The sequence below is a fragment of the Canis lupus genome, chromosome 10, assembly GCF_011100685.1.
Source record: "Canis lupus familiaris isolate Mischka breed German Shepherd chromosome 10, alternate assembly UU_Cfam_GSD_1.0, whole genome shotgun sequence".
Lineage (NCBI taxonomy): Eukaryota > Metazoa > Chordata > Mammalia > Carnivora > Canidae > Canis > Canis lupus.
Window position 1 is genome coordinate 49,663,152 of NC_049231.1, and position 12,899 is coordinate 49,676,050.

The window sequence follows — 12,899 nt, forward strand, 5'->3', positions numbered from 1 at the left end:
TCACTCCAGAAACCCTTTGGCCCTTTGGTTCTCAGCCTGAGTTCAGCCACTGACGTAGTCTCAGACTGACTGTGAGACCTGAAGTGGGTCATTGCATTGCCCTATTCCTCAGAACCTCTCCTTTCAGATTAATGATGTTGGACCAGGCAAAGTCTAGGACCTTCCAGCTCTCAAGTACCATGATTCATAGCATGATTCTACTCTGTTTATCTGAGTAGAACTTTAGTTCTCTAGGTCCATGTGTCAAGGACTTGGGATCAAACTCCATGAATCAGCAAATCCTCATTGAAGGTGCCGGCCTGAGTGGACTCACTGGCGCTAGAAGCAATGGGTTAGTGTGAACACCAAGAGGAAGATAAGACCATGAGGCAAATTGTAGAAGGCTTTGAAGGCTGGGTGGAGGGCCTCGAACTTTATCCTGTAGACCGAGGGGAGCTCTTGAAAGTTTTTGAGCAGGGCTGGGGTAATCTGACTGGAGCCACGTTTAGAAAGATTAACCAAATGGCAGAATGAGGGAGGATCCAGAGGTTAGCAAGTTGGGAGGAACAAGAGTAACCCATGCCACAGCCACACACGTGTCCCTACAGCCCACTTACTCCCAGCACCTGAACTAGTCCTCGCGTGGGTCCACACCCCAGGATACAAGAATATCTCATGATAGGTAGACCCTACCTATGAGAATTAAAATTGGAAGGAACATCATTAAGTTTTGGAGAGATGGTTTTATTTTTTATTTTTTTTAAAGATTTTTTAAAAATTTACTCATGAGAGACACACAGAGGCAGAGACACAGGCAGAGGGAGAAACAGCCTCCCAGCAGGGAGCCCCATGCAGGACTCCATCCTAGGACCCCGGGATCAGGACCTGAGCCAAAGGCAGACCCTCAACCACTGAGCCACCCAGGCATCCCAAGAGATGGTTTTATAATCATGATGGAGAAATGTTCTCTCTTAAAAGAAGATTCACTTTCTCACTTTTGTTCTCTTACTTAGCAGGCTCCCCTAGGAATGTTTAACATAGAGTCAGAGATGCCAAAATCCATTTGACACAGCTCTTTGTGGTTACACCCATCAAATAAATCAGGGCCCTCTAGAGGATTATGGAGGTTTGTGACCATTTGGGGAAAAAAAGGCTCTGGCTTGTTCTGTGATGCTGGCCAGGCGGCAGGAGTGTACCTGGGAAGGTCCAGGGTGGAGATGGTAGTGGTGGAGGCAGAATTTAGGCACAGACAAGGGGGACTCAGCTGATGTGGACTGCATTCGTCACTTTGTTTTATGGAAAGTGGGGAAATCTCTGAGTGAGCAGGCATTTGCAGACTATCTGGAAGGAGGCTGTGTCATTTGTCTTGGTGATTTATTTAATTCTGGCTGAGAAAAGATCTGATCTGTGCTGCGTTCATCCTCAAAGTGAACTTGCTCACCAAACTCAGGAGGCTTAGGCCAGCAGTCTCTCTTGAGCCTTGACACATGTTACCATAGGGAGAAAGCTGATGGCGTTGTGTCCTGGATGCAGCTGTGGCAGGTTGAAAACAGCACCGGAAGGCTCACGTTAGTGATGGACAGGACTGAGGATAAACTGGGGGTGTCTGAGAGATATTTCTAATCTGAGAGGTTTATCCCCTTGAGAAGATGGTGGTCTCACCTCGACTGTCCCTTAGAGTTCCTTCTAGGGTACATGAGCCTGCCCCAGGAGAGATGTGTCCCCATTCTGGCCACCATGGAGTGAGCTCTGACTATGCACTAGGTGCAGGAGGGGAACAAAGCAGTGGAACAGCCCTCAGGAGCTTAGACTCCGGCTGGAGAGACAAGCCAGAGATGAGAAAACATGAGTCCGCTGGCCAAGATGATACTCAGAATTCATGGCAGGCCACGGGTGCTAAGGGAGCAGATTCTTGGGATATAGAAACAACACATTACCTGAAAAATGGCACCAAGACACCTCTCCTGAATATAAACGTAAAACCATAGTCACCCCACTCAGAGTTCCCTCTACTCTTCCCCATCCAGGCCCTGGTTTTGGGAAGAAAAGCAAAGACATGTCCACAGAGCGGGACTTCTTCATGAGGATGAAGTGCACAGTCACCAACAGAGGCCGGACCGTTAACCTCAAGTCAGCCACCTGGAAGGTAGAACGATGCCAGGCTGGGGCTGGGGTCCCCTTCTCCCACCCCCTGAACCCCCGCCCCCACCCTGAGACCATGCTCTTTGGCCCCACGTCTGACCCTCCATGGCTGGTCTCCAGGTCTTGCACTGCACTGGCCAGGTGAAGGTATACAACAACTGCCCCCCTCACAGTAGTCTCTGCAGCTACAAGGAGCCCCTGCTCTCCTGCCTTATCATCATGTGCGAACCCATCCAGCACCCATCACACATGGACATCCCCCTGGACAGCAAGACCTTCCTGAGCCGCCACAGCATGGACATGAAGTTCACCTACTGTGACGACAGGTGGGGCCCAGGAGTGTGTGTGCCATGGCAGGGCTGTGTTCCACCTGCATGTATGTGTGTGTGGTTGTGCCTGTGGGAAACCTAGGGGCCTGGGGAATGGATGTTGCATTGCTGGGCACAAGTTTGTGGATGTGTGTTACTATGTCATCCCATCTGTGCAGCTAAGGGGCCCCTCATACCATATCTGGTGGTTCCCCATTGAGGGCAATGTCAGGGGCAGACAGCAGAGCTGAGCTGTTGTGCTGTGTAGCACTGTTGACAGTTGTGGTGTATACAGAGCCCTCCACTTATGTGTCAGGCTCCTGAGGAAATTTCCAGGCCAGTCTCCATTCCCAGGAGACTGGAGTCTAGTCATCTCCCTCAGCACTCGCAATTCAAAGGCCAGCTGGGAGCTTTGGGGTCTGGCCTGGAAACTGCCCCATGGCTGCACAGCTTCCGCTGTTCTCTTCCATTTAATGAGCTCTACCATCAGCCTTTGCTCCTTCTGTGTCACCTCCATTCCAGCCACTGCTCAGCCTAATGTTGAAGGCTTTTTGATGAAGGAAGCTAGGCTGGATCCTGACCCTCAAAACCAACTCCCAATGGAAATTCTATGGGAGAGGGATGTGGTTCAGAGTATCAGCTCTGGTGAGATGGCCTGGGCTCAAGTTCAATGTTTGGGTGAGCGGTTATTCTCACTATAAGTTGTTCTTTTATTTTAAGTGGTTGAAGGAGTACCTGAGATTGCATATGTCCCTTCTTAGAATTGGCCTCCACGTAAGGCACAGTTGAAGGACTTATGTGAAAGGATCCTTGAGTCATACCTGTCCTCTGTTCTGACCATGGTGCCAGGACTCAGGCTCTTAGAGGCAGCAGGCCATTCTCTAAGTAGAGAGAAGTGCTCTAACCTCATAGGGAGAAAATGTCACATATGAAGACTTTTGTCCTGGAACTCTGACACAACACTGATTACAGTAGTTAATAGTGTAATTATTGGGACCAGGGTGAAGATTGGAGATAAAGATTGTTCCAAAGGCAGACACTAGAGAAATCCGTGTGTGTGTGTAAGGTTATTTCTCAGATGGAGGCTTTGCATTCAAATGAGCATTTTGGGCAGAAGACACAGTTCTATGATGTGCACCCCTCTCTAGTCTATTGAGGTGGCATGGGAAATGCCACTGTGTGGCCCACAGGTCTGGCTCCAGGGAGGGGTGGCACTGTGGATGCCTTTGCCGTACAGCCCAGAGCAGTGGCTGTAGTGCTGGGGACGATGTGAGCTGCATGTAACCCCTCTGAGGGAAGCTCATCCCTAATGTGACCCCACAAACACTGGGAAAACTCTGCAGTATGAGAAAATAACTTATCATTTCTAGATAATAGAAGAGAGAGGTTTTTTTTTAAGCTTAAAGACTTTGGTCTTGTTAAAATGAAGAAAAAAATCTCCAAAAGGAGTAATCGGAGGTTGTCTTCCACTCATTGCCTTGTTTTGAATGAGTTTCAGGTCATTTCCTGAAAGCAACTTTGCTTGGGATAAAAACAGGAGGAATGGGCCTCACAGTGGTTGAAGAGGAAAGGGACACGGAATAGGAGAGACCCTTGCATGCACTGCTTGCTTAGTCTGGCTCAGGGCTTATCGGCAGAGTCGATACTGGCTTGGGGGAACCTGTGATTTAGGGCTTTGTGACTCAGAGTGCGGAGGGCGATACTGCTTCTCAGTGCTGCTGGACACATTGCACTTTCAGCAAAATCTTGCCTTTTAAGAAACCTAATTACATGGCCCAAACTCGGAGTCCAGTGGTGCTGGAGGGATGAACGCAGCGGCACTTAAATACACAGAATGCTGTGCCTCACGGAAGTTGTGTTTAACTGATTAGCAGATTAGTTAACAAGGGCACAGACCTGGCTTAGACAGTTTATAAAGTGACTGTTATAAATCCTTAATCCCTAAGTGCTATTTCTCTATTGCTTTGATGAAGACTGGGATTTTTTGGTTTTGGTAGCTTGTTTTGTTTTCACTCTCATTAGAATGGGGTAAGGTATGCAAACACACAAGTGCAAGCATGCGCTCTCTCTCTCTCTCTCTCTTTCTCTGTTTCCTTAATACCCTTCTGAGATCAATGCTTCAAAACCCAACATTTATATAAGATAGCTAATGGGGGTAAATGCTTTCCATTTTCTGTTAAATCTAGGAATTTGCTCAATTTGATGACGACTAACACACATTGAGGGGCTATGATTTCCCACAAGGGGATTACTTTCCCATAAGGAAAATTGAAAGAATCTGATAAAATGTAAGGCAATCAGAATCCACTAAGTCATTCTTAAAGCTGGTTTAGCACTTTTTCTTCAATGTAGAAAGACCACAGACATAATCAAATGCAAAAAGAAAAAGGTTATGGAGAAAAGGGAAGGGGAGGACAGAGAGGGGAGGGAAATAAAACAAAAGAGAGAAAAGCAGGCTGAGATCTTACATTGAACTCATCCCAGAGTTGATGGAACCTGAAACAACCAACTCTGAAGCATCTGGAGTTGAGTACAGGCACGCAGATGACTCAGAACGCGTTTGTCTTGCTTCCCTTAATAAAGGGTCAGAGGACCATATTAAGTCTTGTAATTATCTAAAACATAGTAAACATTTTAAAACGTGAATTCTGTGACACTTCACGTCTGTCACATTTATATGTGTGGTTGACTGCTCTTGACCAGGGAAGCAAAGTGGTGGCAAGGCTGAAGGGGGATGTCCTGATTATATTGCTATGATCGATGACAAACTTTCTCCATTTATGACTCATATAGAACCGTTCTACTCCCTTTCCTAAAATACTGAGCAACCAGTGAACAAACATATTTACTGAGCACGTGATGTGTACCTAATTAGCCCTGTGCCAGAGACTATTATATCAAAGAAGTAAAAGAGCTTTTTCCTGATCTCCAAAAAGTTTAGATATTGAGACACCAACAACTGAATGGACCACAGGGAATGGTACAAAGTAGAGCATTGCGTTCACTGAAAAGGGGGAATAAGTCAAATTTATTCCCAAAAGTTTGACTCTAAAATGGAGTGGTTCTTAAATTCATGGGGAGGTGCCACCTAGCGGCGAAAGAGGGTCACTGTGAAGGGAACCCGGCATCAAGGAGGATGGGCTGGCTGAGAAATAAATACACAGAATCCCACTGTGATTTTGTCGGTTGTAGTCGTCTTCCTGTACCTGAGAAACAAATTTTAAAAGCAGATTGTATAGATAGGATCAGTAACAATAGGGAGAAAATGGTATCACAGTTAACAGTGAAAATTTCAGATTAATGAAGAGGATCATGACATCTTTACAGTTAAAGAATGCCCTGTTTTGCCATTGGATTAAGGCAACAGAAGGCATAATAACACCAGAAATTTAATAAATTGGATAAGTTAAGATGCCCGTGTTTCAGATCACAAATTCGAGATGCCTGGCTCAAATATATGATGACTTCCTTTTATGCAAAGAAGTCAGGAATGGTACAGATAATAATAGTGACAGAGAAGAGCTGGAGATCATATAGAAAAGGTCAGTGAAGAAAATTATAAAGAGCCATGAGGTGTAAGATACATACACATCAAAACACCTCAAAGGCAAGAATTTTGAAATCCAAGAAGAAAATCGGTCAACCTAAGGCAGATTAATAGTAAAAGATTATATACCTTCATTGCATAATGAGATACATTTAATAAATTATTTTTATTGTACTTTTTTAGAGAATGGGTGGAATTTTAAAATCCAGAGAGATCTTTGAGATTAATATATTATGTGTACTTTCTTAGTTTCCTATATAGTATATTCAAAATATTTTTGCAGACCTACACATTTCTTAGCCTTTCTGCACACATCTTACATAAGAGGGTATAGTGAATTTCTCTAAATCCCTGAGTTAGAAGAAACTTTGAGCACTCTCCCTGTGTATGTGTCTCCTCTGGATGAGAGTGTTCTGAAATCAACCCAGAGTTTTAGCATATATATGAGAAATGCTTAGATGTTATCCTGTCTAGTCTGTGTCAAATACTCCCTCGAAGAGGCAGCTCTACAAATTCTCTTTGCAATTCATTTCAAAGTTTAATCGACCTCGTAATTCAAAAATGATTCCTTCTACACCATCTGCTCCTCTCTTGCTACAATTTGAGGCAAACTTCTTACTGCATGTGGGTCTCAAGGTAATAAAAGGCCACGGGAGGCCTTTGGTGCCACTCAGAGCAGGGTCAGTCCAGGATTGAGGTAGGGCGGTCTTTCTAGGTATAAAGTCACCACACCTGTAACATGTCATACCACCAAGGTGAAAACTAATTGTCCCTTAACGGCAAAGCTGGTTGTATAAGATTTTATGTGACCATATAACATTCGAGGAAAATATAGGGCATAGGTACCATTGTTTAAGGCAAGTGAAATCTGTGTAAAAATATATATAAGCTGAAAGCACTGAAATCTGAGTATTATGGGTCTGGGTATTATTGGGGAAAACGCCACCAAAGCTTATGAGCACATAGAGAAACCAAAATGAAGTGAATCGGGTTGTTGCCCGGGAGAGGCCATCACCAGAATTGTGGAAGGAAAGAAAGCAGACTTTAATATAAGCATGGTTTATTAGCAAATGCATTCTTTGGAAAACAAAGCTCCTAAAACTTTTATCCTCTTAAATAGTTTAAAATATGCTCTAACCATCTTGTTTACATGATTAACTGACTTAACAGATCCTTTCCCCGGGTAGGGAACGGGTAAAAAAGCACAGCCAGACCTCGTCTGACTCCAGGCAGGGGTGTCTGCAGTCAGGGCGCTGGCGTCCCGGGTGCATGGGTGCTTGGCGGTCTCACCGGGAGGAGGAGCGGGCCATCTCATTAGCTCGGCCTTTGCTGGATTCCCTCTGCCGGTTGAGGCAACAGCCTGGACACTGTAGCCAAGAGAATCATTTTCTTCCTGGCACTCAGGAGCAGGGAATCCGTGTTGAAATGAGCCTCTGAGCATTTAAGGGTAGAGAACGGTTGCAGGATGATGAGTAACTGTCATCTTACATTATGAAGACATATTTAATCCTGAAGTCCAAAGCCCGGCGGTCTGACCCACATATTTACTTGGTGAAACACTTGAGAATATAATGACCTTTTTCCTCCATATTTTCTGTTTTCTTCCTTCTTTCTCTGCCTCCTGTGACTGCCTGTCGGTGTCTCCATCTCTCTCCCCAGCTCATCTTTGAGCTCTTTCTTCTACTTTACTGGTAAAGAGTGACCTCCATTCTCATTTCTGAAATCTGGTAAATGAAGCCTCTTTACTTTTCCCACTTCTCAGAAACAGAACAGCCCTACTGAGTTGACTTTTTAAATTTGAGTGGACCCCAGGCTGATTTTTTTTTTTCCAGTGAGTCAGGGCTGAAAGAAAGAGAGAAAGAGAGAAAGAGAGAGAAAGAGAGAGAAAGGAAGAAAGAAAGAAAGAAAGAGAGAAAGAAAGAGAGAGAGAGAGAGAGAGAGAAAGAGGAAAAGAAAGAAAACAGTTTCCCTGCCCTTGATGGAGAGAGCAGATGAAACTGTTATCACAGCCCAGCTCCACAGGCTTCTCTGGGACCCGGGGACATTAGCAGGGAAGGCCCTCCGAATTACAGTAGCTGACCCTATAAACAAGCCGGGTTCATTAACCTCCCCACTGGCGTCTGCGTGCCTGCAGTTGGAGGCGAATGACCATTAGCTTCAAGTTGGGGTTTCCTGGCTTTGTGAAGTTTGACAACTCGAATGTTCTTCAATTGTGTTTGGGGTATGTGTATTTCCCAGTTTTTATAGTAGTCTGTTTAAAGAAATGAAGAAGGAGACATTAAATATTTATTTTAGTTGACAAGATAAATGAAGGCCACTCCTGGGAAGCTAGCTGGCAATTCTGAAGTCTCGGTTTGTTTGTCCATTTCCAAAACATGCCCATTGTGTGCCTTTGAATGCATGGTACAGTAATTAGATTTTAAAGATGTCATATTACGAGGCTGATTATAATAAACATTTACTTTGGACGCTTTAAAGATTCTAATCTTGAAAGAAAAGTTCATTTCTTCAGGGAGTGGTGCTATATCTTTTCCAGAAGAGCCTTACTTTTGAGGGTCTCTAGAAAATTCTAGCCCTGCCCAAGAACAGAAGCAATTTATCTGGCAAATCGGCAAGCCTGTTGACGGCCAGCCTCCTGTCAGCAGGGCCCACTGGTACAGTTCCTATTCCCAGGCTTAAGCTCCAAGAGGCACCAGACCCGACTGGAAAGCTGCGTGGTTGTAGGGAAGGAAGGACCAGCACTGCTCTATCAGCCTCCTGTTCTCCCCCAGTCTCCACGTCGCTAAGATGCTATAGGGCAGCAGCCCTGGATCGGGCTGCCAAGGAACAGGTCTGTTGCTGATGAGGTCAGAGACCTCTCTGCTCTGGGCCAAGTGAGGGGACACATCCTCCAGGTCTGAGAGCCACTGGCTGGTGCAAGCAAACTGCTGGAATCTCACTGGAGAAATCTCCACCGGGCTGAATCAGCTGAGGCCTAAGCCGCTCAGCCCCACTGGGCTGCCCCTTGTTTGACAAGGGCTTTAACCCCTAAGTCCCACCTAGGCAGAGAGTTTTTCTCTTCACCAGACATGCCTTCCAGAATGAAGAAAGGATGGATTGAATATCATGAGGGGTCCTGCTGAGAGCTGTGTGTGTGTGTGTACGCACACACCGACATCCATTGACAGAGTTAATCACATTCTAGGAGAAAAAGTAGAGCTTTATCACCCAGATCCCTTGGGAGTCCTGGGACAGACAGGGCTCTGGCTATACTGTGGGTCCTAAGAGAGAATCAGTCCACCGGCCAGCTACTCAAGTACGTACTGAGCACGCATTATAGGCAAGGCCGAAGAAGAAAGTGGTCCCTGAGCTCAGGGGTTGGCAGCCTAAGACGTCGGTAATTCTCTGACATGGGTTCACCTATTAGGGCTTCATGAGGAGACATCACTGGGGGCTGGGGGAATGAGAGAGGGCTCAATGGAGAGGGCCAGGCCATAAGCTGGCCTTGCCGTCATCAAGGCTTGGAGAAGAGAGGAGAAAAGAAGGTGGCGACGTTCTGCAGCAAGAATGGGTGTGCTGGGTGTGGGGGGCTTGGAGCGGAGCAGTCTGCCAGGGCACAGGGTGTAACACATGCTGCAGGTTAGGTGAAACTCACATCGCATGGAAGTTGGAGACCAGACTCCAGAGGGTCCTGGAAGTTAGGTGGAGTATATTTACCTTTTTTTTTTTTTTTTTTAAGATTTTATTTATTCATGAGAGACCCAGAGAGAGAGAGAGAGAGAGAGAGAGAGAGAAACAGAGACACAGGCAGAGGGAGAAGCAGGCTCCATCCAGGGAGCCCGACATGAGACTCGATCCCAGGTCTCCCTGGGCGGAAGGCAGCACTAAACCGCTGAGCCACTTGGGCTGCCGGTATATTTACCTTTGATCATGGTAATGATAGTGGTCAACAGGGGTTGGTGATAGGGAAAGCGGTAGATACTTACATGGGGCGCACAAGATGGAAATAGGATCTCCATCCTATTTTGGGAGAGTCGGGATTTCCTAGCCCCCACCTCCAATATACACATACACATATTTTAATTCTGGGAGATATATGCAGAGGCACTTTGGAGAGGGGAGAGACTAGGGACAGGAACCGAGGAGCCCCTGCCTCTCTGCTCTGTGCTCTCTGCTTTTACTTCCCCCTCTGTGTTGTTAATTTCCAACGTGGATAAATGACAGGGCTGGATCCCGAAGCCCTGCATTCTGAAATAGAGCTTGTAATCATAAGAGTATAGCATCCCTTCTGACTTGTGGCAGGCCAAGTAAACAAGACAATGAGCCCATTAGAAAAACTGCAGGAGACAGCAAAGCTTACAAGAATTGATATGTAGGTGTGATGTGGGAAAGTGGCTAATCTGGTGGTTCTTGGGTGGGGCTTCTTCAATGATTCTGGAACAGAGCAAGGAGCCCTAAGAGTGTTAAGTGATCCTTCATGGTTCTCCACATTTGTCTGTTCTCTGCCCACTTCCCATGAGACCTAGACACCATACAGGAGGAAGAAAGGGACATTTAGGCCACTCGAGCCCTGTCATTTCAGAGCTGCCCACCTATCAAGTTGTAATGAGGAGCTGCATTTCTACTACCTTGATTTCATATCTTTTCCTCTCAGCACTTCCCGCCCACCCTCCTTTCCTTGAAATGGGGAGGAGCAGGTAAAGTACCGTGGAAGGCAAACCCAATGTCCAAGAAGTTCCTGTGGTCACCAGGCAGCACCTGAGGAAAGGCACTCAGAGGAGTGAAGATCATGCACAAGACAGGGTGGGCTCTCCCGCCCGGCTTCCTTTTAACTCGCTGCCTACCATGCAAAGGCCGACTCCACACTCTTCCCCACCGAAGCCACACTATTTTCACTTTTCATTTATATCACCCAGAAGTAGAATAAACTCGATCTGGTAATCATTCTTATTCTATCCTTGGACAGTTGTGTGGACACCAAGCAGATTGTCTGCTCTCCCTGGATCTCCCTCATCAGCACAAACTGGGGGGTGAGGGGTGTGAGAGTCCCTTCCAGGGGTCGTTGGGAGACTAGGTGTATGTGTATATTGGAGGTGGGGGCTAGGAAATCCCCTGACTCTCCAAACATGACTTCAGGAGGGGTAGAGGTTGGGCGGAAGCACAATTGAAGGTTGACCACCATGTTTTTGTTTTTGTTTTTTAATTTGGATGAATGGGGTGACCAGGAAGCCTGAAGTGTTTTCATCTGAATGTGTGCATTTGATTTACCTTCTGGATTTAGCTCCTTGAGCCCCTGCCCACATTCATATAGGCTCTCTCCCCATATATATTTTTTTCTTCATTTAGAATCACAGAACTGGTTGGTTACCACCCCGAGGAGCTGCTTGGCCGCTCAGCCTATGAGTTCTACCACGCTCTGGACTCAGAGAACATGACCAAAAGTCACCAGAACCGTAAGTTCCTGGAGCACCCCTGTGTGGCTCCCTCATATCTGTGGAATATGGCCTTGAGTGGGGTGTGACCTGTGAGACCAGGGAAGACCTTCCCTCCTTCATCGAGCCGTCATCATGTGTGACAGACAAGACCTGTGCCCTCAGAATGATTAGAGAACTGAGGCTGCCACCAGCCCAGGTGACAACTTCACACAAATCAGGAAAAGGGCCCATCCCCCAGGGGGATACCCCCACACCACGGCACAAAGCTTAGAGTCAAAGGTGGGCTGAATCTCGGTCCCCACATTTCACTTCTACCCAGCACCCTTGTGCAGTCAGCAATTTGCACAGCCCTGTGAGACAGACAACCCTGTAGAGAACAATACAAGAGGACATGAAGTCAACTGGGTTGTATGCTGTAGAAGCAAGTATACCCGTTCAGAGAAGAGGTGGCCTGGGAGAGTTCAGGAAAGGAAAGGGTGGAGCCGTTGAGTTGGGCCTTGAAGAATGGGGGAGGATGGGGCTAAACAGGCAAAGGTAGTAGGGCAGCACTGTAACACGTGTTGAGGTAGGCCGTGGTTCTCCAAGAGCTCGCTTGCTGAATCAGAGAACTCAGTCTGAGGCTGTCCAGGCAAACTAGTGGTGGCATATGGACACTGTGCTTTGTAACTTGAAAGAAAGCCTGAGTTATGAAAGGATACTAGAACAGGGCTGTCCAGTAGAGCTTTCTGCAATGGAGATGTTCTACATCTGTATAGCCCACATGAAGTGTCTAGTATACCCAAAGGTCTGAATTTTTAGAAATTTAATTTTGCTTAAATTTAAACACCCACACTTGGGTAGTGGCTACTAGATGGCACAGGGCAACTCTAGTGCCTTCACTTGGCCCGTATTCCCAAAGTAGCCTTCCCCTTTGCAGGTGATCCAAGACAGTCTCCTTGAATCCATGCAGCCCGTCAACGTGCAAGGACTTTGGGCTTATAACCCTATACTTGGCCAGCTGGGGGACATAGGAATTTATAGGATTGCTCATCAACTGAAGGGATCTCATTTCGGAAGGAAGAGGAGGGTTGTGGGCTCTGTGGGAACAAAGTGGCTCATATCTTTAGCCTCAGTGTCTAGCACTGTTTGATAAAATGCAGGCACTAAGTCAGCAATAAACCCAAGAGTAATACATGTATTTGGGAAAGAATGCTTCAAAATAAGTACTGACAGTAGTGCAGACAGAGGTGTCGAGAGGATCGTAGGAGGATTAAAAATGGGTAAGTCTTAACAGGATTCACAGTGGCCTGGTTGGTCTTGGGACCCCAAGATTCGCTGTGGTTTGGAGTGTTGGTAGAGAAAATGGCGATGCTGCTGTGTGTCTGTTGTTTCTAAATCCATTGTCTATCCTCAGGACAGCTGAGTTCAGAGCAGCTAACAGGTTAGCAACCCATAAATTGTGTGTGAGCACAGCTAATATCCTCTGATGGACTGAGATCTTCTCTTTCTAATTGGTCTCTCTGCTTTTTC

At 46.4% G+C, this 12,899-nt stretch overlaps 1 protein-coding gene across 1 annotated transcript in view; it reads left to right on the plus strand.

The window, feature by feature from the left end:
- The window catches only part of EPAS1 (endothelial PAS domain protein 1), an 85,920-nt gene that overhangs the window by 59,547 nt on the left and 13,474 nt on the right, over positions 1-12,899 (plus strand). The window contains exons 6-8 of the mRNA XM_038551203.1: positions 2,007-2,125; positions 2,242-2,447; positions 11,302-11,408. Coding sequence (XP_038407131.1) covers positions 2,007-2,125; positions 2,242-2,447; positions 11,302-11,408 — 432 coding nt within the window. The remainder of the gene's footprint in view (positions 1-2,006; positions 2,126-2,241; positions 2,448-11,301; positions 11,409-12,899) is intronic.